This window comes from Sminthopsis crassicaudata, chromosome 2 (assembly GCF_048593235.1).
Source record: "Sminthopsis crassicaudata isolate SCR6 chromosome 2, ASM4859323v1, whole genome shotgun sequence".
In the NCBI taxonomy this organism is placed as follows: domain Eukaryota; kingdom Metazoa; phylum Chordata; class Mammalia; order Dasyuromorphia; family Dasyuridae; genus Sminthopsis; species Sminthopsis crassicaudata.
The window spans coordinates 139,788,153-139,806,263 of NC_133618.1; the positions used below are offsets into that span (position 1 = coordinate 139,788,153).

At 35.4% G+C, this 18,111-nt stretch overlaps 1 protein-coding gene across 1 annotated transcript in view; it reads left to right on the forward strand.

The window, feature by feature from the left end:
* The window catches only part of LPL (lipoprotein lipase), a 28,015-nt gene extending 15,475 nt beyond the window's left edge, over nt 1-12,540 (forward strand). The window contains exons 4-10 of the mRNA XM_074287447.1: nt 1,221-1,332; nt 2,645-2,878; nt 4,384-4,626; nt 5,426-5,546; nt 5,849-6,031; nt 7,394-7,498; nt 10,424-12,540. Of these exons, the coding sequence (XP_074143548.1) occupies nt 1,221-1,332; nt 2,645-2,878; nt 4,384-4,626; nt 5,426-5,546; nt 5,849-6,031; nt 7,394-7,498; nt 10,424 (999 nt within the window). The 3' untranslated portion in view covers nt 10,425-12,540. The remainder of the gene's footprint in view (nt 1-1,220; nt 1,333-2,644; nt 2,879-4,383; nt 4,627-5,425; nt 5,547-5,848; nt 6,032-7,393; nt 7,499-10,423) is intronic.
* Nucleotides 12,541-18,111: the final 5,571 nt, after the last annotated feature.

Consider the following 18,111-nt stretch of genomic DNA (forward strand, 5'->3'; position numbering starts at 1 on the left):
GTTCTGTCCTCCCCTGCACTGTCCAGTGTGCACATTTGTTGAGAGCAAGTAGGTACAATAGGCACCACCTACACAGAGTCATTTCAGGGACATGGGGAAGAACCTCCCCCTCTCAACCCACATCCTATTCATTGACTTTATGCTTAAAATTCCATAGTCAAAATTCAAATTCCCTTTGAAAGGGCAAGAGGGCCATTTTGTTTTCCTTCACAAAGTTAACTGAGAGCTGGTCTTTGGCAACATTTCTATCCTAAGCACTTTGGGGACAACAACATGCCAACACTCTGGAAAAGCCTAGGGTGGGATGGAACCAGTCAGGGTGGGAAATTGAGGTCAAGAGAATCCATAGTGGAAATCTTCAACACAGAGAAGAGCTAATCCAATTCCAATTGATCAATGATGGACAGAATCAGCTACACCCAGAAAAGGAACACTGGGAAATGAGTGTGAACTGTGAGCAATTTTTTTTTTTTTGTTTTTCTTCCCAGATTATTTTTACCTTCCGAATACAATTCTTCCTTTGCAACAACAACAACAAAATTCGGTTCTGCACATATATATTGTACCTTGGATATACTATAAGATATTTAATATGTATGGGAATGCCTGCCATCTAGGGGAGGGGGTGGAGGGAAGGAAGGGAAAAATTCAGAACAGAATGGAGGACAAGGGATAATGTAAATTACCTATGCATATGTACTGTCAAAAAAATGTTATAATTATAAAATTAATTTAAAAAAAAAAGAGAGAGAATCCATGCAGCATGGAAGAGAATGAAAGGTTAGGGGTCAGAAGACTTGGGTACTTGGAGTCTAGCCCTCCCTAGGCCTCAGTTTCCTCCTCTGTAAAGTTAAAGATTGGACCATTGTTAGGAATTCGTCTAAATAGAAGAAGTGAAGAGGTAAAGGACTCTGGGAGAAAGCCAGTTAAAGAGAGAGAAAAAAAAAAAAAAAAAGGAAAGTTCAAAGCTGATAATACAAGTGTCGAATTTGGACAACTCAGGGAAAAGAATTAAGTTCTACCTAACTAGAGCAGCTTTTGTCTCTTTTATGTGTAACATATAAAATTTAAAAGAATAGAATTCATTTGGAGTAATCCTCATTTTTTCCTTCACTGTTCACATGTTCACAATTCACCTGGCTGTTCATTCCATGTTTCTTTTGACTTTGTGATTATACCAATAGCTCTGGAATTCATATTTTCCCCTTCTTTTTCTAAAGGAACAGTTCAACTACCCATGGGACAACGTTCATCTCTTGGGCTACAGCCTTGGCGCTCATGCTGCTGGCATTGCAGGAAGTCTGATGAATAAAAAAGTTAACAGAATTACTGGTAAGGAGACAGGATTGATTGAGCCTCAAGTTCCCTAGGAGAATCAGAGTAATGTGTAGGCCATGATCATATTATCTGGGGATTTGAGATGGTAAGGACATGTTAAGGATTGGGCAGAAACACTCCATTACAACAGGGCTATTTTAGATAGATGAATATGGGACATATTGTCTTTTCTTTATTTTCCATTGTGGATGATTCTAACATGGTCAGAGAACAAAAGCTAACCAAAATATCAAAGGAGGAATGAAAACAAAAGTTTTTGGTTTTTTTTTTTAAATTGGGGACAGGGAAGAAGATTGGAAGAGGTGACATTTGAATTGAGTTTTAAATTGTGGGTAAGATTAAGTAACCAGTCGCCTTTTTCCAGATGATGTTGATTTTGTAGATGTATTACCCATCTTCATTTGAGGATACCCTGGCCAAAGTATTGGAATCCAAAAGCCAGTGGGGCATGTTGATGAAGATTTCTTTCAACTAGAATGTAGTCTTTTCTGATGCTATAAACCATCCTGCTATAAGGATAAATGATAGATAAATTCTATTTTTAAATATAACTTATTGAGCACTTAAAAAGGACAGTTCATTTGTGTGATATAACATGTGTACAGAAAAGAAAGTATTGAAACTATAAGAATTAAGAAAATACTTCAATAAAAAGTAGGACCTAAGTGGAAATTTGAAGGAAGATATTATTTCTGAAAGATACAGGTCTGAGAAGGGAATGGTGTTCCAGGCCTGGAAATGGAGGATGGGGAGGTAAAAGAGCCAGTTGTGCAAAATCACAGAGATGAAATATGTACTATCATATTTGGGGCATGATTAGTGGCAAAGGGGAAGAAGGAAAGAAGCATCTATTTAGCACCTACTACGTGCTATGCACTGTATTAAGCAATTTTCACAAATATTATCTCATTTGATCTTTACAAACCTTATGAGGAAGGTGCAGTTAATATCCCAATTTTACAGTTGAGGAAACTGAGGCAAACAGAAGTTGAATGATTTACCTAGAGTTACACAACTATTATGTGTATGAGACAAGAGCTGTACTTGGGTCTTCTAGGTCCAGTGTTCTATCAACTGTGCATCAACTGGTTCTAAATGAGAAAACTGAATCTTAAACTGGCTCATTGACTTGCCTGAAGACCCTTGACAGGCAGGATTCTGGCCCAGGTCCATTTACTATACTACATTGCTGCCATTTAAATTTTAATTCTCAGATTCAGTGTTGACTTAACTTATAAAATAAAGTAATCTTATGGGGGGGAAACAAATTTGAGTAGCTGGTGACTCTTGGTTTTATTTTATTTAGGCTTAGATCCTGCTGGACCTAATTTTGAATATGCTGAAGCCACCAGTCGCCTTTCTCCTGATGATGCTGATTTTGTAGATGTATTGCATACCTTCACTCGAGGATCACCTGGCCGAAGTATTGGAATCCAGAAGCCAGTGGGACATGTTGACATTTATCCTAATGGAGGCTTCTTTCAACCGGGGTGTAATCTTTTTGATGCTATTAACCAAATTGCAACAAAAGGTCTGGGAGGTAAATGTCAACCAAAAGGAGGTTAAGCTTATCTTTTTTGGTTTGTTTTGTTTTATTTTTATTTTTTGCCTTGGTGACAATAGCATTCTCCATATCCCCAGAAAGTGAGTTTCATTGTTATCCACATGAGATGAGATAGCTTCTTGACAATTGCTCATTTATCAACCCAGATATTTAATATGGTCAAATGAGAGTTTTAATTGAATTTAATTGAATTCTGCACAGTGTGGAATCATAGACAAGCTGGTAGGGATCACAGTGGCAAAGCAGGAATAGAATTCTGATTTTCACTCATTTCCCTACTCCGTTAGTTAATCCCAATAGCCATTCATCAGCAGAGTTTGTTTGTTTGTTTGTTTTTAACAATATCCTTTTTCTGGACTCCCATCTCATGGCCTCTCTTAAGCTGCAACAACTGATTATATACCCTCAAACAAGTCACTTACCTGATCTTAATCTCAGTTTACTTACCTATAAAACAAAATTAATAATGCCTGTAATCACCTCCATGGATGCTATTACTGCAGGGAAAGACTCTTATTGCTTCTGGAATGCTCTAGAGCAATGATGTAAAACTCTAATACATATTGACTTGGAAAACCACAGATTAACATTATATTGTATTGTATTTTTTAATTTAGTTTGTTAAATATCTCCCAATTACTTTTCATTTTGGTTCTGCCACACTCAGAAGAAGAAGGCAGAGTTTGTCACTTCTATATGGAATTGTATAACTATACCATGGTCTGTTAAGTCTTCTGGGAACATTCACCAAAGAAACTGTGGGATCTTTAATATAGGGAACTCCCAATATGGAGACACTACCTGCACAGATTATAATCCAGCTCTTATTTTGTAGATTAGGCCTATTGGTCATTGTTCAACTGCACTAGATGACTGCTGAGGTCCTTTTAGCCTCCAAAATTCAGATTCAGAGTTGATTGTGTTACAGTGGATTGACTGTAGAAAGTTGAATTAACATGTCCAAGGTCACAGAGCCAGGATTCAACCCACATTGTCTAACTACAAGTCCAACCTTCTTTCTGTTACTGTTCCTCAGTCCTTATCCAACTAGAGGATGGCCTTACCCAGGGTTGCACAGGTTGAAAGTTTCAGAGGCAAGATTTGAATCTAGGTTTTCCTGATACTAAGCCCAGGACTCTATCTACTACCATACACTACCTGTATTGTTAGAATGCCCTGAAACAAAATAAATAAATGGATTAATGAAAATGGTGGAATACTCTCTATAAAAGAAAGGCAAATTCTGTAAAATTTACTTCCCTCCTTGTATCTTCTATGAATGTTCCCAAAATTGGAATCCCAGTTGAGCACTGAAAGTTGATAGATGTCATCATCTAACTATGGAGGGATTCTAGGGTCATCTCACTCAGTACCACACGGAAATCTAGACATGCAAATGGATCACATGATGTATGGACTTTCTAGAGAGTGAGAATTTCTTTTCAAAGAGTACTTTTTTTGGTTATGATTTTCTTTTCAAGATATGGATCAGCTGGTGAAATGTTCTCATGAACGATCCATTCATCTCTTCATTGACTCCCTTCTGAATGAAGAAAACCCTAGTAAGGCTTACCGCTGCAGTTCAAAGGAAGCTTTTGAGAAGGGGCTCTGCCTGAGCTGTAGGAAGAATCGTTGCAACAACATGGGCTATGAGATCAACAAAGTGAGAGCCAAGAGAAGTAGCAAAATGTACCTGAAGACCCGTTCTCAGATGCCCTACAAAGGTAGGAAGAACCTTTCCTGAGAAATGGTAACACACTTCCTCAATGGAAACATAAAGCCAGTTGGCTATTATTCATCTGTCATTCCTTCCTATATTTGATAACCATTATTAAGCCTATTCTCTCTCTCTCTCTTTCTCTGTCTCTCAATCTTGTCTCTCTCTCTTTTTTCTTTCTTTCCCCTTTTTTTCCTCTCTCTGTGTCTCTGTCTCTCTGTCTCTTCTCTCTCTCTCTCTCTCTCTCTCTCTCTCTCTCTCTCTCTCTCTCTCTCTCTCTCTCTTTCTTTCCCCCTTTCTCATTAGTATAATAGCCTACACAAAACTCATGTAGAACTCAAAAAAAATGTTGTATTTTAGTATTTCCTTAATCAAATCCATTTTTAAAATATTTTCCTGATAGGGGAATTTCCTCTCTAAACTTTGCCCCATGCTTTCAAAGATCATAAACATAAAACTGGAAGAGCACCAGTGGAGTCATCTAATTCATCCCATTAATTATACAAAAAAGGAAATTGAGGCTAGAGAAAATAAATACCTGGCCTAAAGATAGAAAGTGTTTAAGCCAGGTCATCTGACTCCAAATCCAACCTTTTACCCCTATACCATGGCTGCCTCTCCTTTAAGTTCTCCTTATCATCTATCCAGATAATCCAAACAGATCTGAATTTCATGGACATGCTAATAAATATTTTCTGTTTCATTATCACTTGTTTATTTGGTTTAATTGGACTGATTTCAAGTTCTCTATCTGTGGAACCCTCAAGAATATTTAATCAGTAATTCTCTGTTTTCTTCCTTTTCAGTCTTCCACTATCAGGTGAAGTTACATTTTCTTGGGACTGAGAGTGTGACTCAGACCAACCAGGTGTTACTGATCTCTCTGTATGGCACGGTAGCAGAGAGTGAGGAAATCTCTATTACCCTGTAAGTAGCAACTTTTAAAAAAAATTAAACTTGTTTCATAGTTTCATATACAAATAAATAATCCTAGAGAGCTCCCTTGTACAACTACAAGTCTGAGCAAAACAAATGTTATTAATAGCCCAAGAAACCCCAATTTCTGTTTCAAAAAATTAGATGTTTAATCTCTGCTCTGTGCCCTTTTCCTCCTGCTTATACAAAGTACTTGTTTCAATAACTAGAAACTTTTTTGTTACTTTAAATATATTTCTTATCTTTGCAATAATGTAATAATATAGTAATAGACATTTATTATTTTTACTCAGGCCTGAAATGTCCACCAACCAGACTTACTCCTTCCTGATTTACACGGAGATAGATATTGGCGAGCTGCTCATGGTGAAACTGCAGTGGAAAAGCGATTCTTTCTTCAGCTGGTCTGACTGGTGGAGCAGCACTGGCTTTGGCATCCAGAAAATCAGAGTCAAAGCAGGAGAAACTCAGAAAAAGTAACTAAATTTACTCTTATCTGACTTCATTTAGGGCTCCCTTTAACTTTAGTAGGAAAGGGAAGGGGGTTAAGGATTAGCTACTCCATAATTTGCATTCATTCTAGGTAGACAGGCAGTTGGCCCTGAAGGTGACCTGGGACAGTAACTTAATGGTCAAGGGACCTGCTTTTGAATTCTGGCTTTGAGATCCATTGGCCATGTCATCTTAGGCAAGTCATCTAGACTTTCTAGACTTCCATGCTTCATCTGCAAAATGAGGGAGCTGGGTGAGACTCCTAAAAATTCTCCTGGCTTTTTCTCTATGGTCTTAGAACGCAGGCATTTAGCATTGCTCTAAATGGAGCCATTTTCATTAGAAATCTTTCTCATAACAATTCCTTCACAAATATGCTGGGAAAGGGAGAATACTGCCAGATTCCACAGCATGAGTTTGGTACATTAAATCAACAGGAGACTGGAGTTAGAAATCCAGAAGCTCTAATTCCCTGCTTTTTCTGTGATATGGTTCCTTGTAGACACTCTGCCTAGAAAAGGTGGAATTCAATGAGGTCCCCCTATATCTGGAATGGCTAGAGTAGAAGCTAAATCTTTTACAAGATTTCATCTAATTAGCAAAAAATTTTCCATAAAGCTTTTTGGAAACTTTAGAGTAGCATAATTATGTCTAGCAATTTCAGTTTCACATAAACTTGTGGTAAGATTTTAATGTTTGTGTTTTTTTTTTAATTCACATCTGTGATTTCTTTAGAGGAGAGAACTTCTGATGATAAAATTCCCTTTACCAATATGAATCAATACCCATTCTGTAATTTGTGGATTGCAGAGCTTTTAAGTCAGTTAACAAACACTTATTAAATGCCTACTACATTCTAGGTATTAATGTCAGATAGCACATGGTTTAATGGAAGAGACATCATGCAAATGATTATATACAAAAAAAGAAATGCACAGGATAAATTTGTAAATAATCAACAGAGGAAACACATTAGAATTAAGAAAGCTTAGGAGAGGCTTCTTGTAGAAGGTAGAGTTTTATTTGGGACTTGAAGGAAGTCAGAGAATCCAGGAGGTGGTGACCAGGAAGAAAACAATTAAAAGTTACTTGCTCAAGCCAGAATGTTTCTCATATAGGACTGAAACCCAATTCTCAATCAAGATAATGAGAGGCCCTCAGTTCATGCCACATTAAATATCAGTAGAAGCATTAAACTCCAATAAAGGGAGGAAAAGATTTAGGTTTACATGATTGTTGATTGTTGCAATGTTTGCAGAAACTGATTTGGCTGTTTTTGATTTATTTCATTGTATAGAATTGATGGGAGTCTCATAACATATCCTCATCTCCTTTTTCTTTCATAGGGTAGTCTTCTGTTCTAGAGATAAAATCTCCCATCTGAAGAAAGGAAAAGAACCTGTGGTATTTGTGAAATGCTATGACAAACCTCTAAGCAAAAAGGCTGTCTGGTAAGTTCCACAAAATATATCACTGAGAATTTCCTTACGTTTTATAATCTGTAAGGAGTTTTGTCTAACAATGCCCATATTTCTGACCAAGTCTCCTTCTGAAATTCTCTCTTCATTAGAACTCTCAAAGACACCGTAGCTTTTCAGTGGTGACAGTAGTTTGTTAATTTGCTGATGTTCTAAAAATTCTTATGAATATTTAGCATTTCCTTCTCTGCTATACTCCACCCTTTCTTTTCTTTCTTGTTCTATCATCCTTCTCTAGGACCATTTTCATAGATGTCTTTAAGAAAAAATACTAATGTCTTTTACCTTACCAGTTTCAAGGTACCTTAGGAATACCCTAGTCCCAGTTCAATAACATGTTAAAAAGTTCCACAGCACCATAGATCACTAGCAGTATCAAACTTGATGCTTTTTCCCCAAATCCTAATGCAAGAAACAGAAGAATAACCCTGGAACCCCTTCTCCTGAATATCCAAAGATTGTGCAAGTAGTAGCATGGAACCATAGAAAGTTCTTTGTTTTCTCTTTTCGTTCCATTTCAAATTAATTTTTTGGCTTTTCTCTTATTTATCCTTAATACAATCTACATCAATAGAATCTTTCCAGAAAGAACTTTTCATTTAAAATATAGATCAAATGTGTCACCTTTCCTAACAATGTTATTTAATTCCTGACAGAGGCTATTTTCTTTTTCCTACATATTCTCCTACCAGTTTTTTAATCTTATGGATCACAGGTAGAGATGTACTGTTAAATGGGGAAATATAGTCCACACACTTTTAAGTTTAGTCTGAATTATTAACATTTTCCCCATCACTTTATTAAGTCTAGTCAGTAATCATTATCAACAACAAAATAAATCAAGCCCTAATTTGTAGGGTTTTTCAATTTCTGATATACAGATGCTCATGCTAAAAACTTAACAATTAACCTACACAAGCCAATATGAGCTAGCTCTAACACTCTTAGCAGAGATATAAGGGGGTAATATAGAAAATGTGACATAAACCAATCCCCTCACAATTGGAAATAATAGCCCTTCCCTAAAATGATCACTATTCACCTGATTTCCTTCTCTTTCTACATTTATATAGAGAATGTATACAAGTTAAATATATTGTTTTGATTACCCCATTTGCGTATAGACATATTTATCTTTTAATGAGATCATATGAGTCAAAGAGCTTATATTAATATGGATTGATAGCAATGCCAATGAACTTGTTGAATTGAATAGATAAATTACATTCTTCTTCAAAGTGGGAATGTGTCACTGATACTATATCATTGATTGATTTATTCATTCACTCAACAAAGGTAATGGGTTCATTGTCTTGTTTATTCTACTTATCACAGGTCAAAGGTAACTTGATGTTTGCTTTTAAACAGTCCTAGATCATTCTTCAAACTTATCAGCCACTTGTCATTTGTAGAAAGATGCACCCATCTGTAAGTTTCTTTAAATGAATCACAATGCACACATTTATATTTTTCTCTCAAGAATTGAATATAAGAGTAGACATCTGTAGGTGATTGAAGAAAAACAAATAATGGTGAATAAATGTTAGTTGAAAAGGCTATACTGTATATCAGAATGAGCCAGTAGGTTTTGGAATCAGGAAATCTGAATTCTACTTTCAACTGAAATCATATGTATGTAGATCAAAAAATCATAGAGATAAACCTGACAGAACATTTAGTCTAAAACCCTCTCATTTAACAAATGAGGAAATTAAGACTCAGAGAATTTGCATGACTTTTCCCAGATTACATAAGTAATAACTGAAAGAGCTGGGATTTGAATTGTGGTTGACACCAGAGCCAGCATGCTTTATTTACATTGTATCTATCTGCTTTAGATTATTACTATATAACCTTAGCCAGGTTCCTTAATTTTCTGAAAACTAGTGTCTTTGCAGAAATGATTAGATCAAGTGAAATTTTCTGTAATAATCTAACTAAATCTAAAAGTGAAATGATGCTATTTTCTAGTTATTTACAGAGTATCAGGAATTGCCTTGCTGAGGCCATTGCATCACTCTTGTTTCTAGATCATTGTGCTTTAGATACATTCAAGACACCTCCACCAATATAGCTAAACTTGAACTAGAAGTAATTGAATTCTCCCCAGAAAGCCTAAATAAAATTATCTTGTATTTTAAGTTTCTGGTTGTCTACAAACTGACCCCCATCTCATCATAGACTCACCACAAGTCTTATCTTCTAGCTCAGAGAATTAAACACTAACCATTAATCCATATATAAAAATATTAAGTGTTGCCTAAATTTTGTATAATTATTAGGATGTTTTTCTCTAAGATAGTAAGAACTTTATTGAAGGATTTTAAGCCCTTTTTTTGTTTTATTTTCTGTGCTCTGGACTAATCACTCATTAATTGTAGTCTTCTCCCTTCAGTTCATTTATCAAGGACTTGCTATGCACAAAGTATTTTGGCTAGGCATGGATAGGAATGGATAGCATCACAGCTTGCATTGAAAGAAGTAAGGGACTCTAAGAGTCAGTAGGGAGAAGAGAGAACACTCTGGACATGAGGGACCATCTTTGTAAAAACATAGAGATAGAAATGTGATGATGTATTGAATAGATAATGAATAGACAGCAGATCAGTTTGGCAGGGATGTGTGAAAGGGACGTAGCAAGAATAAACCTTGAAAGGAAATATCTTTGAATCCATTACTCCACACTGTCTTTCATGTATCGCACTTAATAAATATTTCCTGAATGGAATATCAAACAGGTTATTACTTGGGTAGCCTTAAACTCTCCATCTCTAGGCTTCAATTTTTGTTTTTAAAATGAAAAGATTGGATTATATCCTCTCTTTTCACTATCCCATTGTAAATTTATGGTTCTGCTACTCAATATGGCTCTAAGTTCCCCCTTCTTTTGTTTTTCAGAAACTCCATTAACCTGAAGGAAGAAGAATTGCACTTATTCTGCAAGGAATGAAGCAAGTGAAGAAAGTGGGATTTTAAACTAAGTCCTAATGCTTTGGGTGTTTGGAAATGGATTCATCCAAGTATTTATGATGCCAGCTGTATTATTATCATTAGCTCTTTTTTCCTTGTTAGTTATTAGAGAAGACAGTCTCAGAACATCAAAAAAATCCATCCCTAAAACCAAAGCCAATATGTTTAATTTGAGAAAATACAATGGTCAAATAACACTTGACCTTGGCTGAAAAGACAACCCATATTGTGGAAAGGCATGAAATCTGGACACACTGAGATCAAATATGAATTACACCCTATGGTACTAGTCTATTTTCTCATGTGATATATTTTGCAGATTTCTAACATTTGCATGGAATAGAACCAACGGTTTCTTGTGGTTTGCTCACAACCAGTTCAGACCCACCTGTTTGCCTGACTAAAGTCTCCCTTCCCTCTTTGAAAGACTCTTGAAGGGATCTGGCTCATGAGACAACCAAGACTAAGTGAACATTGAGAGAGAATGACTTAAGAATGTTAATTAACAGAGCACTAAACTTATGAAAACTCAGATATCCATCTTCATACTACACTCAAAAGACATCTCAAAAAGTCTGATTAGTTCATTATTTACTGAGTTATCTACTTTATCTTGAATATATATATGTATGTGTGTGTGCACGCACATAAATATACATGCATCTCCATAAAAAATATATTTGAACAAGTTTTGTATTTTAGCATTAGACCATAAAGTGAATCATTTTTTAAAACAGCCCATAAAGCCTCTGATGTCACTTAGAATTTGAGTGAAAAAGGAAGGTGGCAAATTAATTGTATTATTGTTGGTTTTTTTTTTTTTTTTACAAAAGTGAAACATTTTCAGAATGTGATGATTTTGTTTATTTTGAGGCTGAGTAGAAAGCATTAAATAAGAGTCACTTTCCAAAAATGGATTGAATCAAGCACATCTCAAACAGTGTTTTGGAAATAAATAAGAACTTTAATAAAGATGAGTCACTCTGTGTTCCTTGGTTCTGATGATGGATCCCAAATTGTCTCTATGGTCTGCCCTCACACAAGTCTCTGAAAATTCATTTCCCCTAAATTGTTTGTTTCTAATTACAATAAGTAGAAACATTAAAAAGTGCTCTTAAAAAAAAAAAGGAAAAATGCTCTGTATGATGTTTCTGTATCACTATAACCAACTACAAATACCACTAAAGGTTTTCAAATCATCAGCAGAGATTTAATAAAGTTATTTGTAAATTAGATATCTTTTTTTTTTCAAAAAGACTTTTGTGTTACAATAAGAGAGAAGGATCAAAGATTGAAATTATTGCTGGAGGATTCATCCTGTGAACCTCTCCCTGGAACCTAGATAGACCTTCTCTTAAGAGTTTGTGTTTACTATGCTTATGGGATAGCAGGTTTTAAAAAAGTGACATGCAGAATGTCTTAGAATGGAGACACTTCTGAAGGCTATAGAGTCTATGTCTCTACTCAGAAACATAGTCAGGCCTCAATAATAATGTAGGTTAAGGCTAAAATTGTTAAGAATTGGTTTGGGATGAATTCTCTACAAATAAGAGAGCAGGGTGATTTGCTGCTGGCATTCCCCTTCACCACTAACTGATTAATTGGAGGGAAGTTTATTTTTTTTAAGCAAAAACAAATAAATTTAAGTTAGAACCTATAGTTAACTGGTATACAGCATCTAGAACTCCAGCTTCTAAGAATGTCTATACATGCAAGATATAATTTGGCTTTAAATGTTATTTATTAGCTGTAAATATATGTGCATGTGTTTGTGTGCATGTGTGCATGTGTGTGTGTGTATGTATGCGTGAAAGTGTGTGTGTGTAAAGGTAGTTTGTATATATTGACAGAGTGTCAAGGCTATCTGCATTTATATACATGAGGTGCTAACTTTGTAAATACTTTTTAATAGTGATATTGTTTCACTGAAGCAAATTTAGCCTTATGAAATAATGCAGTAGACTGAGCTTTTCATTAAAAAAAAGACCTTCTTAATTCTGTGAAAAAAGTAAAACCTGCTTTTAATAAAAATGGTCAAAACTCTACTATGGTGTAATTCATTATTTGCCTTAATTCCATTCCAGAGGGGAATTCACTGATTCCTGGAATTGCTTCCACTCAACCACATTTACCTAGTACCTTCTCTGTTCTCACATATATTACAAAATAGTTTACGAAAACCTACCACAGTGATACCAGCACAAAGCCTTCTCCAATATATGCTCTTTAAAACTACTTAGAAACACCTTTAAGCTACCATGGAATCCAAGCCCAGCCTTTTTTTCATTTATGTAAAAAAAAAAAAAAAAAAAAAGTGTTTTTATTTTTTTATTTTTTTTTAAATTGGTATACTGTTCCTCTGAAATAAAAGAAATACAAGCTCAGAAAAGAAATTTCTGGCATGGTGGACCTTATGGAACTAAGTAGACAGTCAATTCAGTAAAAATTTATTTAGTACCTACTATGTGTAAGGCAGAAGCAGTAAGATGGCTTAGAGGATAGAATGCTGGACCTGGAATCAAGAAGATTCAAGTTCAAATCCAGCCTTAGACACTTATTACCTGTGTGATCCTGTGCAAGTCATTTAACCCCATTTGCCTGAATCCACTGGAGAAAGAAATGGCAAAGCACTCTAGTGTCTTAGTCAAGAAAACTCCACGGACAGTATGGTCCATGGAGTCATAGAGTCAGATATGACTGAACAACTGAACTAAAATAATACACAAAACATTATATAGAAGGTGCCGGGAAATCACAGAAACGAAGAAGTTCCAACCTTTGAGAAGCTTATATTCTACTAAGGTACACAACAAACACACAATTAAATAACTAACAAGTAATTTCAATGAGGAGAGAGTATGAGCAATTGGGGAAGTCAGTAATGGAAGAAGGTGCTTAAGCTGCACTTGGAAGGCATCTAGGAATGCTACAAGTCAGAGGTAGGCAGGATTTGCATTTCAAACATGAGAGACCACCTGTTTGTATAAAGTCAGAGAGATGAAAGGTTATGTAGCAAATCCATCCAATACTGAGTGAGTGCTTGAAGAGAACTCATATGAAACAGAACTAGAGGAGAAGATTTTGAAGCAAGAACCATATTGCAGATAGCTTCTAGGTAATTCAAAAACGGAAATTGCAGAGAACAAGTCAATCTACACTGAAAGAGTATTATCACCCAACAATTCCCTGTTACCTGTCAACTCACATGTTCTACTCTAAATCCCATGCTTAGGATTATGTCTTTTACTACACAGGTAATAGGGAGCCATTGACAATTTCTGAGCAGATGGCAGAAATTAGATATGGATCCACACTTAACACCATATACCAAGATAAGATCAAAATGGGTCCAAGATTTAGGCATTAAGAATGAGAACATAGATTAGAGGAACAGAGAATAGTCTACCTCTCAGACCTGTGGAGGAGGAAGGAATTTATGACCAGAGAAGAACTAGAGATCATTATCGATCACAAAATAGAAGATTTTGATTACATCAAACTAAAAAGATTACAAACAAAACTAATGCAAACAAGATTAGAAGGGAAGTAACAAATTGGGAAAATATTTTTACAGTTAAAGGTTCTGATAAAGGTCTCATTTCCAAAATATATAGAGAACTGACCCTAATTTATAGGAAATCAAACCATTCTCCAATGGATAAATGGTCAAAGGATATGAACAGATAATTCTCAGATGATGAAATTGAAATTATATCCACTCATATGAAAGTATTCCAAATCACTACTGATCAGATAAATGCAAATTAAGACAACTCTGAGATACCACTACACACCTGTCAGATTGGCTAAGATGACAGGAACAAATAATGATGAATGTTGGAAGGGATGTGGGAAAACTGGGACACTAAAACATTGTTGGTGGACCTGTGAAAGAATCCGGTCATTCTGGAGAGCAATTTGGACCTATACCCCAAAAGTAATCAAACTGTGCACACTCTTTGATCCAGCATTTCTGCTATTGGGCTTATATCCCAAAGAAATACTAAAGATGGTTGGGTAAATTATGGTATATGAAGGTTATGGAATATTATTGCTCTGTAAGAAATGGCCAGCAGGATGATTTCAGAGAGGTTTGGAGAGACTTGCTTGAACTGATGCTGAGTGAAATGAACAGAACCAGAAGATCGCTGTACACTTCAACAACAATGCTGTATGAAGACGTATTCTGATGGAAGTGGATATCTTCAACATAAAGAAGATCCAACTCACTTCCAGTTGATCAATGATGGTCAGAAACAACTACACCCAGAGAAGGAACACTGGAAAGTGAATGTAAATTGTTAGCACTACTGTCTATCTACCCAGGTTGCTTATACTTTCGGAATCCAATACTTAACGTGCAACAAGAAAATTGGATTTACACACATATATTGTATCTAGGTTATACTGTAACACATGTAAAATGTATGGGATTGCCTGTCATCTAGGGGAGGGAGTAGAGTGAGGGAGGGGAAAATTTGGAAAAATTAATACAAGGGATAATGTTATAAAAAAATTACTCATGCATATATACTGTCAAAAAATTTATAATTATAAAATTAAAAAATAATAATAAAATAAAAAAATTTAATTTAATTTAAAAAAAGAAAATTTCTGAGCAGGGGAGCAACATTGTTGTAGAGGGCCAGAACTCAGAAGAAGTATATCTTTTTTTCCTTCCTTTTTTATTTATAATATACATATATATTAATTTTATAATTATAACTTTTTTTGACAGTACATTGCATGGTAATTTTTTACAACATTATCCCTTGCACTCACTCTCTTTCAATTTTTCCCTTCCTTCCCTCCACCCCTTCCCCTAGATGGCAGGCAATCTTATACATATTAGATGTGTTATAGTATATCCTACATACAATATATGTGTGCAGAACCGAATTTCTTGTTGCATAAGAAGAATTGGATTCAGAAGGTAAAAATAACCTGGAAAGAAAAACAAAAATACAAACAGTTTATACTCATTTCCCAGTATTCCTTCTCTGGGTGTAGCTGATTCTGTCCATCATTGATCAATTGGAACTGAATTAAATCTTCTCTTTGTTGAAGATATCCATGTCCATCAATCCTCATACAGTACTGTTGTTAAAGTGTATAATGATCTCCTGGTTCTATTCATTTCACTCAGCATCAGTTCATGTAAGTCTCTCCAAGCCTCTTTGTATTCATCCTGCTAATCATTTCTTACAGAATAATATTCCATAACATTCATGTACCACAATTTACCCAACCATTCTCCAATTGATGGACATCCATTCATTTCCCGGTTTCTAGCCACTACAAAAAGGGCTGCCACAAACATTTTGGCACATACAGGTCCCTTTCCCATCTTTAAGATATCTTTGGGATATAAGCCCAGTGGTAGCACTGCTGGATCAAAAGGTATGCACAGTTTGATAACTTTTTGGGCATAATTCCCGATTGCTCTCCAAAATGGTTGGATTCGTTCACAACTCCACCAACAATGCATCAATGTCCCAATTTTCCCACATCCCCTCCAACATTCATCATTATTTTTTCCTGTCATCTTAGCCAATCTGACAGGTGTGTAGTGGTATCTCAGAGTTGTCTTAATTTGCATTTCTCTGATCAATAGTGATTTGGAACGGTCTTTCATCTGAATGGAAATAGTTTTAATTTCATCATCTGAAAATTATCTGTTCATATCCTTTGACCATTTTTCAATTGGAGAATGGCTTGATTTCTTATAAATTAGAAACAGTTCTCTATATATTTTGGAAATAAGGTCGTTATCAGAACCTTTGACTGTAAAAATGTTTTCCCTATTACTTCATTTCTTATTTGCATTAGTTTTGTTTGTACAAAAGCTTTTTAATTTGATATAATCAATTTTTTTTTATTTTGAGATCCATAATGATAATAATGTTCGTCTTTGGTCATGAATTCCTTCCTCATCCACAAGTCTGAGAGGTAAACTATCCTATATTCTTCTGATTTATTTATGATCTCATTCTTTATGCCTAAATCATGGATCCATTTTGATCTTATCTTTGTATGTGGTGTTAAGTGTGGGTCCATGCCTAGTTTCTGCCACACTAATTTCCAGTTTTCCCAGCAGTTTTTGTCAAATAATGAATTCTTATCCCAAAAGTTGGGATCTTTGGGTTTGTTAAACACTAGATTGCTAAGCATTTTGTATTGGCTAAGAAATAGATTAGTTGATCAGTGGAATAGGTTATGTTCACAAGACAAAATAATCAATAACTATAGCAAAATAGCTTCACCTGAAGCATAGTAGATTCTGCTCCAACCTTTTACCTTTATTCTTTATGTATCACCTGCTTCAGGTGTGTTTCCTGTAAACAACATATTGTAGGATTCTGGCTTTTAATCCAATCTGTTAACCACTTCCTCTTTATGGGGGAGTTTACCCCACACATTTATGGTTAAATTTACTAATTCTGTATTACTTGCCATCTTGTTAATCCTGCTTATGCTTTTCTCCTTTCCTTCTCTTACCCCTCTCCCCAATATTAAATTTGTGAGCACCACTTGCTTTTCACAGCCCTTCCTTTTTAGTATCTCTTGACCACCTTAGAGTTCCTTCCCCTATTTTACCCCCTTTCCTCACAATTTCTGTATTCCCTTCCCCTTAGCTTACTCCTTCCCTTTTCACTTTTCCCCTCCCACTTTTCAGTGAAGTGGAAGGAGTGTCACCATAAATCAAATGTCTATATTTTTCTCTTTAAGCCAATTCTAATGAAAATATGATACACACTATGTTCATCCCCCTCGATTCTTTCTCTCAGATGTAATAAGTTATACTACCCCTTTATCCTTTTTCTGGTACAATTTCCTTTCTACCTCTAATTTCTAGAACAAATTATACATGTGTTCTTTTTATAGCTTTATGGCAGAAATATAGTTTTCAAGATTTCTTTTTATCTTTTTAGGTTGCTCTTGAGGTCTATATTTGGAGATCAAACTTTTTGTTTAGATCCAGTTTTTTCTTTTTTTCTTTTTTTATTTTTTTTATTCATTTTTCCAAATTATCCCCTCCCTCCCTCCACTCCCTCCCCCCGATGGCAGGTAATCCCATACATTTTACATGTGTTACAATATAACCTAGATACAATATATGTGTGTAAATACCATTTTCTTGTTGCACATTAATTATTAGCTTCGGAAGGTATAAGTAACCTGGGTAGATAGACAGTAGTGCTAACAATTTACATTCGCTTCCCAGTGTTAATTCTCTGGGTGTAGTTATTTCTGTCCATCATTGATCAACTGGAAGTGAGTTGGATCTTCTTTATGTTGAAGATTTCCACTTCCATCAGAATACATCCTCATACAGTATTGTTGTTGAAGTGTATAGTGATCTTCTGGTTCTGCTCATTTCACTCAGCAACAGTTGATTTAAGTCTCTCCAAGCCTCTCTGTATTCCTCCTGCTGGTCATTTCTTACAGAGCAATAATATTCCATAACCTTCATATACCACAATTTACCCAACCATTCTCCAATTGATGGACATCCATTCATCTTCCAGTTTCTAGCTACAACAAAAAGAGCTGCTACAAACATTTTGGCACATACAGGTCCCTTTCCGTTCTTTAGTATTTCTTTGGGATATAAT